We start from the raw sequence: 18724 nt of genomic DNA on the forward strand, positions 1-18724 counted from the left end.
AAGAAGAAACTCATCACAATTTCGAAAGTATTCATATTTTCCATTTAAAATGTAAATTCTTCTGATTCCTTTTTCAAGAAAACAGTGGGAATTTATAGATTGTGTTTCTTTGTTTACATTAATGATAAAAGATCCAGATGAAATTCCCTGAAGGCTTGTTCTTTTTCAGGGTTTGAGTGAAAAATGTCGCTGTGTATGTATCCTACTTATGGAAAAGGGTATAAACAGTTTTGGGGCAGCAAAGATTGCTCCAGACAAAATTCCAAGAAACTGAAATCATTTTAATTGAATTTGAAATTGTAGAAACCTTGAACCCCTTTCTTGGTTTGAAATCAAAGTTGAAGATGATTGGTGTGAGTAGAAGGAAAACGAGTGTATGGGAGTATGGTAGTGTAGAAGGAAAAATATCTGGAGACACAGATTATGTGAGGAAGCAAAACACAAAGATGGTCTAAAACTATTGTTAGAATTGGATATCAAAGAAACCTGTTAACCTATTGCGAATGAGTGATACATAAGCAGTGTTATGTGGGGGCAATTGGTGTGTGACCAATGTTCTGTGTGAACTGGCGATCATTGGGAGTTGTTATCTGGAGACACAGATTAAAGTATAACTGAAAATTTTGGTTGAGACTATTTCCATTTTTGGAAAGCCAAATTGTAAAATGCCCTTTAAAGGAAGGATGTGTAGGGATTGCAGAAATTTCCAGAATCAAATTCTTGATGTAAATTTTTAAAAATTCACCTTATATTAAAGGTTTCTAATTTTTTTGAGAGCTGCTAAAAATGGGAAGACATAAAAATCTAGAGAAGCTTCTTCATTGGACATGACCAATCCTACCCATTCTAAGAACAATAAACAGCGATAAGACATGGATGTTGTTGTTGATTTTCTAGTGATAATTCACATTCATTCACTTCATATAGGAATCATAATGAGAATCATAAACCTAAAACAGGCTCTCTGGCACTATAAGTGGCAACTTATCAATGTAATTAAATAGCCTTTTTAAGTTCTCTCTGCCCAATGTTTCCATGTCAACAACTTCTTCACTACTTGTAAAAATCCACAAGTCTGTTGAGTTCACTCTTTTCAAGCTATCACTGCAGAAAGGGCATGATTCTGATCGTGCATGCCTGCAAAACACAGCAATAACAACTAATAGTGTTAATTATAAATCTGTCAAACCTTTCAATGCTCCTGTCTCATGTAAATGTGCCTAACCCTGAAACTAGGGGTAAGATGATCTTTCAAGCTCAAAAATAGAATTATGCTGTTAGAAAAATAAGAAACTACAAAAAATAAAATACATTACTAGGATTCATTGCTCCTACCATTCCCGATAGCAATTCAAACACATTGAATGACTGCAGTTAGGCAATACAACTTTGGTCTGAGTCTCCAAACATATTCCACACTCTTTTTCACGTTCCAAATCAAGCTCAGAAAGATGTCTCCTTTCTTCATCAACACGTTTCTTGTATCTTTCTTTGCAAATCAGTTTCTGCTTATTATCTTCCATCTCTGTTATACCTCCTTCAAGTTGCAGCAAGGAAGGATATATAACAGCTGCCCAAGACAAAATCTCCATTAGATCACAGCTGTTATACCTCCCTTTTCCCCTTTATTTAGAAAAGAAGAAAACAGCTTACCATAGAATTCTCGAAGACTGGCTTTTCTTTCTTATGTAGACATTGTTGTTGTTCCATCTGAATACACCTGCTAAATGGAAACACTGCAGTATTAGAAAGCATAAAAGAATAAACAATGTGGCAGTGAATTAAACCACCATGAAATACCAGTATCAAAGATAAATAGTAAATACCATAAAAAATAATAACTAGTGAATATTTAAAAATATTAGATTTTTTCAGATTGCAGAGGTACTCTGGGTTCTACAAAAGGGGACTCAGATTTGAAGCAGGAGTAATTTTTACAATAGCAACATAGACCTAAATAACAAAATCATATTATTCAATATAATTTAGTTGAATTTCAAGCCAGTCAAACAACGGAACAATTCCTAGAGGAAAAAAAACAAAATAAGCATAGGACCTTATATATTAGTATGTACAGAAGTCCTAATGTGCTTGCTAGGCTGCAATCAGCCCACTGTACAAGAAAAAGGAACAGCTGTGCTATGGGGCTGTATGATAATCTCATTTGAATGCAGGCGCCATCCTACTCCCTTGTAAATGAAGATCCCCTGCATAATTTTGAGTATTTTAGTCCAGAATGCCAAAATCTTGGAAAAGCCTTAACATAATTTCAAAAAGGTAAAAGAGAAACAGAAAATAACTATTTGGAAAAGAACATAAAAGTAAAAAGGAACAGTTGAATAAAGATGAGGGTCTCTTGTTGACTTCCATTTCTGTAGAAAAATTCAAAGAATTTTATCATAACAATCCAGCCTCACTGTAAAGCCAGATTCTCAATTTCCAAATAAAAAAACTGAAACCCCAGGTAGAGTCTGCTTGGATCAGGCATATCTTTACCACATCTTAAAAAAATGCTACGTAGGAAAATTTGTGGCTAACCATCTATTGAGTCAATACCATAGATACCGTTTTGTTCAAATTAAATGGCAATCTGCTTTTGCACAATACTACACAAAATAGCTCAAATCATTTTCCAATTACTGGTATTTCCCCTCCAATAAGGATTCAATTATTTTACCTCTTGAACAGCATTTTTCGCAACGGTATCAGTTGTTAATGGTGGCCAATGACAATCTAAAAATTAGTGAGGCTTCTAACACTTTGCTAGCCAAAGAAAGTTCTACCCATTGGAAGGTCTTCAAGTATTTTGTACATAAAAGGGTAACTCAGCAATTAGAAGGACTATAAATATTTTTCATGGTAAGGGCAGGAATTCAAAAACTTTAAAATAGCAATTCAGTCAATAAAATGGCTTTGAATATTTCTCTAGTGGAAAGGAAGAATCCCTCAAAAGTGCTTAAAAAGGCAGTTTCCCCAAAAGCATTTTACCTGTCAAGAGGGCTTCAAATGCCTGGCCCATGAATTGGTGGCTTTGAATATTTCTCTAGTGGAAAGGAAGAATCCCTCAAAAGTGCTTAAAAAGGCAGTTTCCCCAAAAGCATTTTACCTGTCAAGAGGGCTTCAAATGCCTGGCCCATGAATTGGAATTTAACTATTAACAGATTTCAATGCTGCAGTGAATTTACTGATTGGAATTCCTCCACCCTCAAAAAACTATAGTTGAAATAGTATGCCTATAGACAGTTGAAGGCATTTGAATCATTTTTTGTTAATGGGCATTTCCCATTTTCCATCTGCACTTCAGATACTATGTCGTAGAAGAACTGAAAACCAGATACCTTTACATTGCCAAAAAGGCTTTGAATATTTTACAATAAATAAGAAAATTCTTCGGCAGAAGCTCAAACATTTCACTGCCTATCTTGGCCATCAGAAGGACTCCAAATACTTTGCCTTCTCAATGAACCTGGAATATTACTCATCCGAACCTTCAAAATTCAAATATTTTTACTCCTTTGTAAGAAATTCCAGGCTACTACCTGCATGTCAAGGTAAAATTATGTTGAAACTTTCCAAATATGTAATTTGATTCTACATGTAGGAGAACCATCAGTGTACCATTAATCTCATCGCTGCAAATCCAAGTAATCCGAATACTGATGGTATCAAGTGTTTCAAATTGATCCATATTAGCACACAGGAGAACACGTTCCTGGAGGGATTTGAGAATTAGGCATTAAAGGCGTTTAGATAGTATTAGAAAACTTATAGATAGTAATATTTATGTATGGATAATATAATTCGAGGTAGAGTTCTACATAATAATAAAATTTTATGGATTAAAATATCTACTCATGACTGGGATTAAGTTGTAGACATAATTCTAGATAATAATGGGGAGACAAATCTAGACAATAGGAAGAAATTAAAAATTATAATAAACATTTATAGATAAGGATGAAGATGGATTAAGCTCCCATTTAAAGGGGTTCACGCTTGAAATCTAATCTTGATGTAAGGAAGCATAGAATAGACTTGGGATAAGCTTTATGGAAGAGACTGCCTCAATTAATTTCAATGAATAAGAATTTGGCTGTTGCGCTCCTGCTTATTTTTTTTTATTTCTAATGTTAATGGGTTGTTTTTTTCTGATGTTTATTTGACCTTTCCTGTATTGCAATCCCATCAAGCCCATTCTGATTGCATCACCCCAAATTACTACATACTTCAGCGGACTTGAACCCCAATCAGACCAGACCCACTTCATCCCTGATATACCCACAACGTATTCTGTAACCACTTCTGATTTTTCATCACTTTTTACTGCTACAGAAGCAGCTCCCCTCTGTCATAAAGCCCTGCGTTTGTTTCTATTCTTTTAAAAATCTCATTGACCAAATACAAAAAGATGTTATTTACAGCCCAGAACATCAGGATCAAAACAGTGCACAGCATGAAAAGAATTGTTACACAAATTAGACAAAGGAACCATCAATTCCAATCTTATCAAAACAATCATATATATTTTATTTGTAGAAATTCAGACAAGTAAATAGAAAATTTAAAATATTTGCACTATTTTGCCTCTTAAAATGCTTGAAAATGAAAGTTTGAATTGTATCTTGGACAGAGCATAGATTAATAAGTGCTAAAAGCTTGCTTTGAGGGCCAGAGAAATACATAGTGTTTTGAATGGTGGGTTTGCCAAAATGGAATCTAAAACCACTATATTTGAGGACTTAAGTATGTAAAACAAAATACTTTGAAAAATACAATACATGAATTTAAAATCGGTTTCAAAATTTTAATAATGTTAATGTTTTACTTCTACTGTCAACCAGTGATGTAAGTGATTTGTTTTAACATTTGCAAACCACAAATTTCTCCACTTTTCATTTACCATGTAAAACGTTGTAATTTACTTTTTATTTAGAAAAAAACCGTGCTGCCAATAATCTATTGAACCTATTGAGCTTTAAGTATGAACGCGTTCTACACTTACTATATTAATATGAATGGTTTGGTTTTGGTTTTGTTCTTCTAATATCAAATGCACTGGTACAGGATGGTCAACGTGATTATTGCCTTCGTCACTACATACCTTTATATATGCTTGACTATCTATAAAACTATCTTCCTTTCACTAATCCTATCGGCCTCTCTTTGTACCTTTTGGGACAATTGCTAGTAAAATATTAAAATTATATGTTTTACAAACGGTTGAGTAAATAAATGAATGGATATTGCATTGATTGTTAACAGCTTTCATGGCCATGCAACCGCGTCACAGCTTTGTGTAATTAATATGCACCTTGCTTTTCTGTTTTGTCCTCTCTTCATTATATGAATCGGATCAGTTTGGTCTTGACTTTTTTTCTTTTCTTTTTTTATTTAAAATTTGGTTGCCATGGGCTGGAATGATAAGTTTTATCTGTATAATCTATACGATTTAATTATTTTAAAAATATATTTTAAATAATAAAACAAAAATTATAATATTTTAAGTGAAAATTTAAAACATATAATAATTAAATTCTGATATAAATCAAATTATTTATTTATATATATATAAATTTATTTTAAATAATAAAAAATTATAACTTTATATAAATTCTAAAATTTAGGTAAAAAACTAAAAAATTAATAGTTAAATTTTGCTATTTAAACTAAATTATAATTTCAATTTGATAAATAGTTAAATTTCTTTGCACCTGGGTTTATACCCCTGTGGTCAGGACGGTCAGCGTACCGCCTCCCCACCCGGGTTCTATTCCCCTCGTTGCACGTTTACGGCTACCCCTGTAGCTATATGTTGCTAGATACTGCTCCGCAGTAGATACTTGTACTATCTCGATTCTGTAGAATGTGACTGATGTGATTGATCCGACAATTCCGCTCTGTCGATATGCTAAGTTGCCTGCGTGCAACTGATATTGGTATCAATTCTGATGTACAGATGATGTATATATTGTATATGTTGCTTTTTCAGCGGGGATGCCCTTCCCCCCTTGAAAAATTAGTTAAATTTGGCTATTCAAATTAAATCATAATTTAAATTTGATAAATTTATTTTTTCTCAAGTATTTGTGATTTATAATTTAAATTTGGTAAACTTGTTTTTTTTTAAGTATTTGTGATTTCAAATATTCAACTTAAAACAAAATCAAACCTAAAATGAAAAGGCCAATTTTACAATATGGGGTAGGCTTCGTCTATATTAAAATTGGGTTTGAGGAATTTTAAATCTTTAAAATTCAAAAATGATTTAAATAACGAGTATTTTATAAACCTATAATATTCTTTCTCCATATTTATTTGGTTATATTGAAATGGAATTTAAGAAATTTCAAATATTTAAAATTCCAAAAATAATTTGGATAACCAAGATTTTATAACCCCATAATATTTTTTCTCTAAGTCTATTTAAGCATTTGTTAATGAATAGCCCCAAGAGTTAGCTCAATCGGTCAAGTGCCTCGCCAATGGGAGGTCACAGGGTTGAAACCCGAAAGCTCTTGGGGTTAGGTCAATAAATAGGCCGAGGGGTGTGACCCCCTTCTGGTGGGGTCCACCCTAGCGTTGTTCGATCCTGGACGTAGCGGACCCACTGACCATGGGTACCATGGGTATATATCCGCTATATATATATCTATATTGTTAATGAAAAGTCTTATTTTTCAGTGACTCGAGTTTACAGGCTACATCCTTGATTGTTAATGTCATTTGTAGCGACACATTTCAACTTAAGGTTCTCTTTTACCAATTTTAAAATAGTTGTACCATCACATAAGTTTTGTTTGTGGCCTAATTTTCCCCTTCGGGTGGGGTCCACCCTAGCGTTGTTTGATCCTGGATGTAGCGGACCCACTGACCATGGGTATCCGTGAACCAGTTGTGAAAAAATAAAATAAGAAGAAAAGAATTTGTTAATGAAAAGTCTTATTTTTCAGTCACTCGAGTTTACAAGCCACATCCTTGATTGTTAATGTCATTTGTAGCGACTCATTTCAACTTAAGGTTCTCTTTTACCAATTTTAAAATAGTTGTACCATCACACATAAGTTTTGTTTGTGGCCTATTTTTTTGTCTTAAATGTAAAACTTGTTTTAAACACATTCTTGATAATAAATCAATCTCTTCTTGAAATGGATGAAAAGTTTTCAATTTTAGGAATATCTAATCAGCCCACTTTTTCATAACTATTTAGTATTTTAATAAATTTATGCATATGTTTCAAATTTATAAAATGTTATAAATGTATGTTTAATCTAAAGCGACAAGGAAAAAAATATTTGAAAATTTGAAAAATTAAAGTTTAAGTATTAGTTGTTAGAGTTAAAGTTGTGGTTGAATAACATTTTTAAGATTACAATTTATTCTAATTTATCTATTTACTTATTACTTATCAACCACATTTATTAATATGATTGTGCTAAAAAAATCAAAACAAAACAAAAAAACACCTATTTATCTAATGGCAAGTGCTATTTCAGAGACTATAGCATAGTAAATGCTCTCTTAACAGAGTCTAAGGACAGTCTTGGGAGACGGGTTCTGACTGTCAACCCGTGTGCATCCTTTCCCGACGAACAGATTCCGATCGATGTCTCTGTATGTATTCGCATTCATCCACCATGACTTATGCATCCATGATGGATCCCAGAAATTGCGTTGATAGTACGCCATGCTTTGATAGGTTATGGCATGGAGCATACATGATTGTATACGGTCAAGTTTTTAAATTATGCGCGGGGTAATGAAATTCAAATTTGAATATGCCATAAGCGAACGAACTCAAATTTCTTGTTTATCAGAGGTTTGGAAAACTTCATCGTTCGTTGAATTTTGAGATGGGTGTCTCAGGAAGGCAATACATACTGCGCTTGTTCATTATTCATTTCTTTAGCTGCTTGGGATGGCTATGCAATCTTGCTGTCGCACAGTCCGAGTTGGGTGAGGCTGTAACGGGGTCCGCTAATTTTCCCGATCTGGGATTCGCTATAGTGGGAAATTTTTTGGTATTTGTTACGAGCTTGTTAAGGGGAAGACTCGACCTGGAGCTGGGCGCCAGGGATGTTCTGGCAACCCTGAGAGGCCCCGAACTGTACCCGATAAATGCCGGGTTCGGACTGACTACCTGCGCGCAAAGTCCAGAACCAGAAAATTGATTTGCAAAGGCTTCTGTGGTAATGTTGTCATACAACCCGCCCAATTCATCGATGAAGCAATTTATGAAGTATATCTGCAATGCCTATAAGGTGGACTCTATTCTACTTCAATGTTTTCCTTTAAAATCTCAATCTGTTGAACTCCTTCTTGGGATCTGTAATTGCAAGCTTCAGGATGGTGGATCTGAATGCAAATGCATTGTATTCTGGAATGTGCAAGACATCGTAAAGGTGCTTGATCAACGGATGCCCGGAAGTCTTAAACGACTATCTGATTCCCTATGCTTACTGCCATCTCCAGACTGCCTAGAAAATGGTTGCCATGGGTGGAAGGAAGAAAGGAAGAAAGAAAAGCAGGCAGTGGATGAAATATTTGAGTATGTTTCCAAGGGAGCCATGGAAAAGGAGCATCCTTGCATCTGCATTCCCCTTTCTCCATCAGGCTATGATTACTGGACAAAGCTGCTGAACAGATCTTTCGGAGCTACGGGAGAATCTGACCGTGCTTACAGCACTGCGTCTTTAATAGTGCCAAGGTTAACAGAGATCGCACTCAACCTTCTACTCACTGTTTGGTTCAGGGTCGATGGCTTCTCCAGCTCTCTTGTGGCAAGAAGAGCAATTAAAGATTATGTGGTAGATAGTAAGGGAAGTGGGTTTGCCGCCGGTGCTTTTCTAACAAATGGTATGGCCCAAAACAACTACGAGTGCCGGGTGTTGAACTTTAGAGGTACTCGTTTGGGCGTTAGAACCTTGTCCTATATAGTAGGATCTTTCAACCTCTTTTGCTCCATATTTTGGGTGCTCTTTGTTTCTCTGCAACCTACAAACATTGGAAAATGGTACGATATGGGCTCTGAACCGCCTTCCAAATACAGTGTTATTGTTGCCATATTGGTAGGCATTGGTATTGCTTTGGGCATTGACCGCTTACATTTGTATTTGAGTAACCCAACCGTTAAGGTCGATGAACCCAAAGAGCCAACATCCACTGTTTCCCAAGAAGCAACAGCAGGTAAGGGTTTGTTTGCTCCAATAATTAATGTTTGGCGTCGTGTTAAGGTTTCGTTTCAGCCGATGCTCCAGTTTTGCCTTCCTCTCCTGGTTTGCATTCATCCCATACTCCAGTTTTGGGGTCGTCTTAAGGTTTGCCTTCATCCCATACTCCAGTTTTGGGGTCGTCTTAAGGTTCAGGATTTGATACTCCAGTTTTGGGGTCGTCTTAAGGTTTGCCTTCATCCCATACTCCAGTTTTGGGGTCGTCTTAAGGTTCGGGATTTAATACTCCAGTTTTGGGGTTTGAAGAAGACTTTGCTGCGTCCAAAAGTTCTGGTTCGCGCGGTGATGGCTTTGGAATTGATACGTATTTTATGTGGTAGCTTGTTATAAGGAAATTTGGGCCCAAAATGTTTTGGTAGATGGGTATATGGTGCTTTACAAGTACTAGTTTGGGTAAAGTGGGCCACTGGAAGTTATCTTTTAGGCGAGTATCCACCAGAATATGATTCTCAATCTAAGGATGAGAATGGAATTCTGGTGTATTCCTCTGCATTCACTTATGATAATGGTATTCTTGTGTATTCATCTGCTTTCTGGCTCAATGCTCTTTTGGCAGGAGTCCGGTTTAAGTGGCACTATGCCATAGATTTGAACTCACTGAGTTGAGTCAAATCCAAGTGTCCATTGAATATAAGTGTATTGTACTTGGGTTTATATAATTAATGAAATGATAAGTTGGTTATGGATTCTATTTATGATGAGTAATTAGTAATTATTAATTGTTTTGTTAGGGTAATTATTAATGATTTTTTTTTTCTTCTTTTCTTCTGTTAATATCTATACTCTTCATCAAAGATATATATACAAATTTTAATTATAAACAAATAAAATTGATTGAAAATTGACGGAGTTTTATATGTAATATTAATTATAGAAGTTACAAATTAGTAATTATTATATTTGGTAGAAGATTTAAGGCTACAAGCAGAATTGACCTCATTATTTCTTATTAAAGAAATGCTTTAACACAACTAATTAAATTAACCCTCATAATTTTATATATATATATAAAAGTATTAATTATTAAATCTTCGAAAAAATTATGCTTTTATATTTATGTGAAGTGTTTAAAAAATAATAAGATAATTTTTTAAAAATAATAAACTGAAAAACAATAAAATATATTAATAAAATAAATATCATATGAAATAATCATTTCCATTAATGAAATTTAAAATAAGTGTTATAATAATTAATAGTTACTTATTCAATTAATCATTTTTTATTTAACATGTATGATGATAGATATTTGTAAGATTTGTTTTATAAAAGTGTTATAATAATTAATAGTTACTTATTCAATTAATCAATTTTTATTTAACATGTATGATGATAAATATTTTTAAGATTTGTTTTATATTCTTGAGTAGATGTTCAAGCTAATTTGAAAAAGTGTTATACTAATTGGCAATTACTTATTTAACTGGTCATTTGTGGTTATATAGTGTATGAAGATAATATGACTTGTTTTGTATCCATAAATATATGTTAAAGAGTCAACATGATTATAACTCAATTTATTTATAGTTTATTTGTTTGAAGTTTTGATAATTATTCATCTAACATTTGGAGTTAAATTTTATGTGTGGAGATAAATAAGTGAGAAAACTTGTAAGTTTATAAAGTTACTATGAAAAATCCACAAAATAATACAGTGAATTTAGAAAATAATGTATTCGCAAAACATATCATAAATAACAAAATATTACAAGCAAGAACAATATTTATTACTAAAATTTGAAAACAAATAGTATAATAATTAATAATTACTTATTTAATTAATTACTAATAATTTAATAGTATTGGAGAATAAATATCACTTAGCCTTGTTTGTATTTATAAATATATGTTAAAACATTTTAATGAATATGATTTATCTTTATACTCAGAGTATAATTATTTTCTAATTTATTCTCTTGGAGTTTCAATTAATGGCACTTTCAACATTTAGAATTAGATAACATAGGAGTGAATTTGTGAACATATTGTGAAATTACTTGAAGTGAAATTACTTTAATAAAGTAGAAATTTATTATGTGTAAGATTGTTGATGAGAGAAAACCACTCACAAAGTAGTTCAAGTAAGATTTGAAATAAAAAACTAAAACTAAAATGTACACTTGAAAAGTTAATATATATAAAATTCAAAATGTGATATATATTTTTATTTTTTATATAAAAATTATTTACACTATTGACTCAACAAATTGTTATTCTATTAAACATAAATTTAATCATATTATAAATTATGTTAAAATGTTTTAACAAACTTAGAAAATATGTGTACACATATATGATGTGGCATTGAAGTGAAACGGAAAATATAATCATGAGTAGTATGAAATAAAATCTACAAAACCCAAGAAAACCTTGTACTTGTGAAAACTACAAAACCATGAAAACCTTGTAATTGTTGGCATTTATTTTTTCTTTTGGTAGAAATGTTCAAGTTTAAAGAATTATAAGAAAAACCTCATAAACATGATATCATGAACAATATACATGAAACTATATAAAAATAATAATACAAGTTAAAACAAATATATAACTCATATTTAAATATAAAAAATATTGGTTTTTGGATTAAAATCACAATTCCCTTAATACACTATAAATGACCTACTACAAATAATGCAAATAATGTTAGAGTGGATCTTAAGGAGGAAGAGTTTTGCATTAATATTACAAAACATTTAGAAAAACATATTTATTTTCAATTTTAAAGATATTAATAATTTTTTATTTTTCTTTTATGATTTTTTTTGCAATTAATTTTATTATTATTATTATTTTTTTTCCGGGGAAAATAAAGTTCGTAATTTCTATTAAGAGGTATAATAGATATTACATGCTGTAGATGCCAAGGCATATGCCATAGAGTGGTATACCACTACTCTGAAAGTTCAAAATGTCCTGATGGTGTCTCTATGGATACGATGGGACTGTATCCATTACAATATATGAACATTACATAGCAGATCAAAATTATGCAAAGTAGAGGAGAAACTCTGTCCAAGTACTAAAACAAGATAGCGACTAACAAAGCCATGCCGAATATACAATAAGAGGCAAAAAGTATCAAAATATCATATGGGGAGGATGTCCCCCTGAAGTAGACCGTCGATGTAGGGGCGGTGGTAATATCTGTGTACCCCATCCGGAGTGTGTTCTTCAATCATCCAATCGCCTAGAGGCCGATCCGCCGCTTCTTTCGAGAGCCGGTCAGCAGTTGAATTTCTTTCCCTGTAGATATGAGAAACAGTGATCCGGTCAAAAAGAGTTTTGAAAAAAACAATTTCTTCCAAGATATGTTTCAAAGAGTATGTATGACAGACTGTTTTATTGTTTGCCCAATCAATCACAATCTTAGAATCCCCAAAAATTTGAATTTGTCGGCAATTTTTAGATAGAGCAAAGTAAAGAAGGTGTCTCAAAGTGATGATCTCTGCATGATTGTTGGTACCCAGACCAAGACCCAGTCGCAGATGGAAGAAATGTGTATCAGATAAGTGGAAAAGAATTCCCCCACCACAACCCTGTGCCGAAGCGGCACCATCGAAGTAGGCCCATGGCAGATCCTTATCTATATATTCAGGAGTAATGTGCCTGTGTGCAATGGATTTGTCTTCGAAAGGAATTTCTGTGTAGGCAGCACAGATGGATGGCGGGATAATTTGCCAGTTGCGCCTGCCAGCCGAAAAGATAATGTCGTTGCGTTTGAACCAGATGTATGCGGCTATAACCAATGGAAGATTTCTTGCTTTTTCTCCAGGCACAGCAGACCACCAATGTGCCCAAGCTGCGGGGATATCATCAGCTTGCCAGTCTGTAGTGATGTTAAGAGAGTATTTGACCTGCTGCCAGATCCAGATGGTGACATCGCAGGAAAGGAAAAGATGAGAAGTGGTTTCCTCCGCTTTATTGCAGAGTACACACCAGGTGGGCCCTGCAAATGATCTTCTTTTAAGATTTTCCCCAGATGGAATTTTATTCGCCAAGATATTCCACATAAGGAGTCTGGTTCTTGGCTGAGCTTGAAGCTTCCAAATGTCTGACCACCAATTTTTAAGAATATCAGGCTGCTTGTCCTCTATAAGCTTTAAGTAACCCAGCTTTGGTGTATATATGCCTGTTTTAGCTGGTGCCCATATGAGTTCATCTTCGAGCTCGTGTAGCTTAATATGGGATTCAGTGAGTGCCTGTATGTAACGCTGCCAATGGTCCTCCCAAACATCAGTCAGCTGCCACTGTTGATCCATTAACCAGGCCTGAGTGAAAATGGTTGATCGTTGAGGGTCTCCAACCTGTGCTAGATGTTTGATGCCCTTATTGTTGAGGTGTCGAATCATGTCTTCTGGCAAGAGATGGGCATTCCCTGACCCAGGCCAAGGGTCCAGCCCTATGCGAACTTGTGTGCCATTTCCTATTTTCCATAATAGGTTATCCTTTATGAGAGGCATAGCTCTAAGCGTAGCTCTCCAGATCACAGAAATGCCCTGATGGTTCCAAGTGGGTCTGCGTAACCAGTCTATGATATTTAAGGGCCAAATGTATTTTTTATGAATAACTTCGGCCCACAAACTATCCATCTTGAGTAGAGACCAGCCCTGTTTTGCTGTTAAGGCTTGAGCGAATTCCGAGATGGATTTTAAACCCCACCCACCCCATTTTTTAGGCAGGGAGACAAGGGACCATCTTGTCCAAGCAAAGATCCTACCCTTTTTGTTGCCATTCCACAGGAATCTGTTGCAGATTTGTTGAATTCTTTGTAAGATGCCCTTCGGAATCCAAGTGAGGGACATCCAATAAACTGGTGTGGCCTCCAGCACAGATTTGATCAGCTGTAATCTACCCGCTTTTGATAGGAGGCGGTGGTGCCAGCAGTTGATCCTATTCTCAATTTTATTAATAAGCCACAGCCAGTGTTCCGATTTGTATCCATCCGGCCTTAATCTGAATCCAAGGTACTTAATACCTTCCAGAAGGTTAATTTCCATAAATGGAAAGAACTGAATCGCCAACAGAGATTCTTGCTGCGTACACCTCGTCAATGATCTGGTTGATTTGTTCCTGTTGATTTCCATACCCGTAGCTTTACTGAAGAGAAGAAGGATATTATGAAAAGTAGTGCTATCTCTGACACTACCATTGAGAAAGATGAGAATGTCATCTACAAACAAGAGGTGGGTAATGGAAAAATGATCAGAAATTTTGAGACCACTCAGCTCCCCATTCCTTTTTGCCTCCGCAATAAGTCTACTTAGTCCTTCCATGACGATGAGAAAGAGTAGTGGGGATAGAGGGCAGCCTTGCCTGATACCCCTGTTGATATTAAAACGTTCCGAGGCTGCGCCATTGATGAGGATGGCGAAAGAGACAGAAGAAACACATCCCATAATCCAATTTATTAATTGATGTGGAAACCCCAGATGGATAAGGATCATTTTGAGATAAAGCCAGTTTACTTTGTCAAAGGCCTTAGCCAGGTCTATTTTTAATGATACCCCTTTCAGGTTCTTTAGCTTGATAGAATGAAGAGTCTCCTGGGCAGTACCAATGGCTTCTTGGATGTGTCGATTACGGAGGAATGCAAATTGTTCAGCAGAAATATGGGAGGATAGAATAGGCTTAATACGATTGGCGATGATTTTTGCAATGATTTTGTATAAACAATTACAAAGGGAGATAGGACGAAAATCATTAAAAGATGAGGGTTCATCGGATTTGGGGATCAGGGCAATATAGGACTGGTTCATAGGAGGATGTAAGTGTCCCGAGATCCTGCTTTCCTCCACAACAGCAAGCAAATCCTCACCCAACATTTCGTAAAAAGCCAGATAGAATTCCACCGGCCAACCATCTGGACCCGGGCTCTTGTCTTTCTTAAACCATTTAAGTGTACTTTCAAGCTCCTGAGCAGTTACTGGGCTTGTGAGGTCTTCTATATCATCCTGTGCAACAAACCGGGGAAACTTTTCTGCAACTCTGATGATTTCCGGAAGATTAACATCAGGCGGAGCCGTGAAAAGGCCTTTGAAGTGGGAGACCCCGAGGCTAGCCAACTGCTGGTGTGTAGTAGCCCATCCGTCTGGTTCCTTAGGTAGACGCCAAATAGTGTTCGAAAATATGCCAAAATTGGGTAAGGACCCACTGAGTGTATTCAGGACGCAGAAAATGCAGGGCAAACCAGCCTTTAGTAAGTACCATAACCTCGGGGAGTTCTTTGAAGAAAGACCCCCAAATTTCATTCACCCAAAACTTAAGACGTTCTGCTGTGTAATTACGGCCTCTGACCCGTCCAACCAGAACTTTCTTAGCAGCGTCCATAACGTCCGGGAGCGGAGCTTCAGGTCCCAAATTGATGATGTAGTCAGGATCAATGGACCGAAGACAGCGACCTTTGTTCACCTTCTCAGAGCTTTTTCCAAAGGGGATGCTCTTAAGCAGATTGCGACACGGGTCAGAGGTACTATGTTGAGCCGAAGCAGCTGAGCGAGCCGGAAAAGGCGGGGTAGTGAAACAGCCTGAATGTATCGGAGTACAGGGTGTCGAGATGTTGCCGGGGAGGTAGGATGCAGAGGGTTGGATATTTGGTAAATGAGCTTGCGGCATGAAGGATACAGAAGGAGAATGGGAGCTCGAAGGGGGCGGAGGCAGGGGAGGCTGTGGTAAACCAGGGCGCGATTGAAACGGAAGCGGGGCGTCGGAAAATGGAGAGCTAAGAAAGCAAGTGCCTAGAAGTTGTGCCGTCGCCGGGGAGAGCGGAGGGCAATCAAGGGGCGAGGCGTCCGCGCGCGAAGGAACCGGCTCTTTGCTTTTACCTGATGAAGCCAACTGTGGAAGCTGAGACTGAGCACCTGTCACATAACCCAGCGCAACGCTTCTTGGAATCATTTGGGGTCGCCTTGAATGAGCCCATATCTCCTGATGCGGCATGGGGTCCGCCTCGTAATCAACTAACTCCTCGTCACCCATGATGAACGGTCGGAAGGAGGCGGAGGGATTCGAACGGGGGTCCGCCTGCGAGATGTAAGTGGATGACAGTGCGGCAGAGCGATCACCGGGGGGACCGCAGAAAGTGACAAAAAAATCGCCGCGAGTTACAATGATAGTGCCTCAAACATCCGGTATAAAGCCCAAATCCCGAATGCTGAGCCAGTAATCCGCCATGGGAAGAAGTTCTGTAACAAACCCTAGCTAGGGTTCAACCCAGGAATTTTCCTTTCAAGTTCACCATGTGATGTCAGCCTATTATTATTATTATTATTATTATTATTATTATTATTTATGTGAAGAATTTTAATTTAATATTTAAAATTGAATTATTTAACTAAAAGTGGGTAGGAAAATATCATGTTCGTGATAGTGATAATGATTTCTCATTGTACTCTTAGTAATAGCTCAATGCACATATATTTAAACTCTAAGGACATCACTTAACATAAATATAACCATATTTTTAATCAATAAATGGTAATTTTATTAAGATACTAACGTTCTCATTGTTTATTCATTATCATAAGAAATTCCTAATGTGGTAGCATTAAAATAAAAAGCATAACACTAATAGAGCATACAATTGTCACATCAACACAAAGGTTTAGAGTGGGAAGCTCTATCACATCAAGAAAAACCCACTTTGAAAATCATCTTGATTAGATCACAAATAATATAGTATATGATTAGAGACGTGACCTTTATAACAAGTTACTATGACAGATATCTTTGTCCAAACCCAACAATTCATTATTCATCACATGATCACATATGACACTCATTTAACACTTACAATGTTGAGGATTCTTATGATACCTTAAATGCTTAAGGATCTTAGGACATTGAACCTAGGCCATTGAAAACACATAAGAGATTGAAGACATTAAGTAAAATTGGGAAACTGATGTTGTGTGATATGTAAACCATCATAGATATTGTTCTTTAGGATTTTATATAATATCCTAAGACTAAACCCACAATAAAGGGATTGGTCTTGACAAAAATAATAGGGAAATAAAAGGTTTGGTACTTGTGTGCTCTCCAAAATTCCAAATTATATTGAGAACCAAAATAACATTGAATGAGAAAGTCCTCAAAGAAAGAAAATGGAAGAGATACCCAATATTGGTTCCATGTTGATATCTCTCTTTGTGTATCCTAGAATATAAGAAAGTAAGTCATTTTTCTTGAGTGGTCACACCAAACTAATTCAAAATGTATTCTTAAATTCTTCTTAGAACAAAATCAATTTAGATATAATGAAAAGTGAGCCTAAAACCACAGTATAAAATCATCAAACAACATCATCATGAAAGATAGAGTTCTAGGGATGGGGGAGTGAGTGCTACACGTCATCTTGTCACCATTAGCACATGACCGCAAATCCAGATCTCTCACTATCCGATGAACTCTTGCAAGCAACCCCCTACAATGTTGGAATAAAAACCATTCTGAAAACAACAAGAATCTTGGATTACGTTGCTAAAAAAGCAATTTTGAAAAAGTGTCACACTTTTCCTAGCAACTATCTGCGTAAATGCAATTTTAATGATTGTAGCCTACGTAATTTGTCGCACTATTCTCCATTAAAAAGTTTGATAACCTTTTAATGTAGGTAAAAATAAAAAGAAATTTCTAGAAGCCTTGTTGGGGAATATTATCTCAACAAGAAGGATGTGAGCCCCTACCTATTTGAGCCTCATCCCATGGTTTATGAATCTATTCCCTCTCATTATGGAACCCTAATCCCCATATTTGTGGATCTTATCCTTAGAAAGAGGATCTCTAACCCTCTCCTCTTGTCTTATAAATTCACTAATAAACCATAGGGAAAATGGTTGACTTTTGATGTAAACTTATGTTGTCAATTTGAGGTTGAAATCTTGTCACTTAAGGGAGGATTGGAGACTATTGGAAGGAGATTTTCCAACATCAAGGCTAGGTTGTATCAATCCTTTTCATTCAATCATAATACAAAAAAGTATTTCTTTCTCACTATATTTTCCATTGGATCTAATATATTGGATGTTTACTTTCATTTTCCATTGGTTATGATATTAAGTACTAGTCTCCTTGATCGCTAGTATAGGTTGTATTGAATCATTTATACATCATATGCCTTTAATCCTTCCTTTGTTATTGTGTTTGTAGGTTTGAATTCTGAGCATTGGGAAGTTGCATCAAACCATAGTGAGGATCTTCATCAGGCATTTCGTTTGAAAGGTATGGATTTAATACTTCATTGCTCTTGCTTATTATTTAATATAAATGGACCTAGGGAAACTAGTTTTCTTGCTTGTTACTAGATTTTGTCATTGAGTCTAGGGAGATCTTTCCTTTTCCATAAGACGAGATTTGTTCGCCTAACAAATTGGTGACCATAATGGGGAATTTTTTTGTTCTTCTGTATGCCTTCTTGTGTTCTCTAATTATATTCCACTACCCTTATTAACTGTATTTAGATGCTTGAAAAGTTAATTTTTTGGATCTGTGGCTACATT

The 18724-nt window shown here is 35.6% G+C and overlaps 2 protein-coding genes and 1 pseudogene across 3 annotated transcripts; 1 reads left to right on the plus strand and 2 right to left on the minus strand.

Moving 5' to 3' along the window:
- Positions 1–881: 881 nt before the first annotated feature.
- Positions 882–2970, minus strand: LOC149242351 (E3 ubiquitin-protein ligase AIRP2-like; annotated as a pseudogene). The gene is made up of 4 exons (XR_016245719.1): positions 2057–2970; positions 1654–1720; positions 1336–1570; positions 882–1137 (listed from the first exon to the last, which is right to left on the minus strand). The product of XR_016245719.1 is annotated as an E3 ubiquitin-protein ligase AIRP2-like (transcript).
- Positions 2971–8189: 5219 nt separating this feature from the next.
- On the plus strand, positions 8190–9833 carry LOC149242352 (uncharacterized). The gene is made up of 2 exons (XM_089370810.1): positions 8190–9531; positions 9652–9833. The coding sequence occupies exons 1-2, from the start codon at positions 8190–8192 to the stop codon at positions 9831–9833; spliced, it is 1524 nt and encodes a 507-aa protein (XP_089226936.1).
- A 2319-nt stretch (positions 9834–12152) lies between these two features.
- LOC149242353 (uncharacterized) lies at positions 12153–16202 on the minus strand. The gene is made up of 3 exons (XM_089370811.1): positions 15432–16202; positions 12691–15322; positions 12153–12169 (listed from the first exon to the last, which is right to left on the minus strand). The coding sequence occupies exons 1-3, from the start codon at positions 16200–16202 to the stop codon at positions 12153–12155; spliced, it is 3420 nt and encodes a 1139-aa protein (XP_089226937.1).
- Positions 16203–18724: the final 2522 nt, after the last annotated feature.

This window comes from Pinus tabuliformis, chromosome 8 (genome assembly GCF_031772625.1).
Source record: "Pinus tabuliformis cultivar Carrire ecotype Pingquan chromosome 8, CPIR1, whole genome shotgun sequence".
Taxonomy (NCBI): Eukaryota; Viridiplantae; Streptophyta; class Pinopsida; order Pinales; family Pinaceae; genus Pinus; species Pinus tabuliformis.

Excerpts from the sequence above, each read along its gene's own strand:
- LOC149242352 (XM_089370810.1), top strand. The coding sequence starts at position 8,190 with ATGTTGTCATACAACCCGCCCAATTCATCGATGAAGCAATTTATGAAG. Across the intron at positions 9,532-9,651 it reads GATGGCTTTGGAATTGATAC|GCGAGTATCCACCAGAATAT; the intron begins GTATTTTATGTG and ends GTTATCTTTTAG.
- LOC149242353 (XM_089370811.1), bottom strand. The coding sequence starts at position 16,202 with ATGGGTGACGAGGAGTTAGTTGATTACGAGGCGGACCCCATGCCGCAT. Across the intron at positions 15,323-15,431 it reads AAGAACTCCCCGAGGTTATG|GAACCAGACGGATGGGCTAC; the intron begins GTACTTACTAAA and ends CGTCTACCTAAG.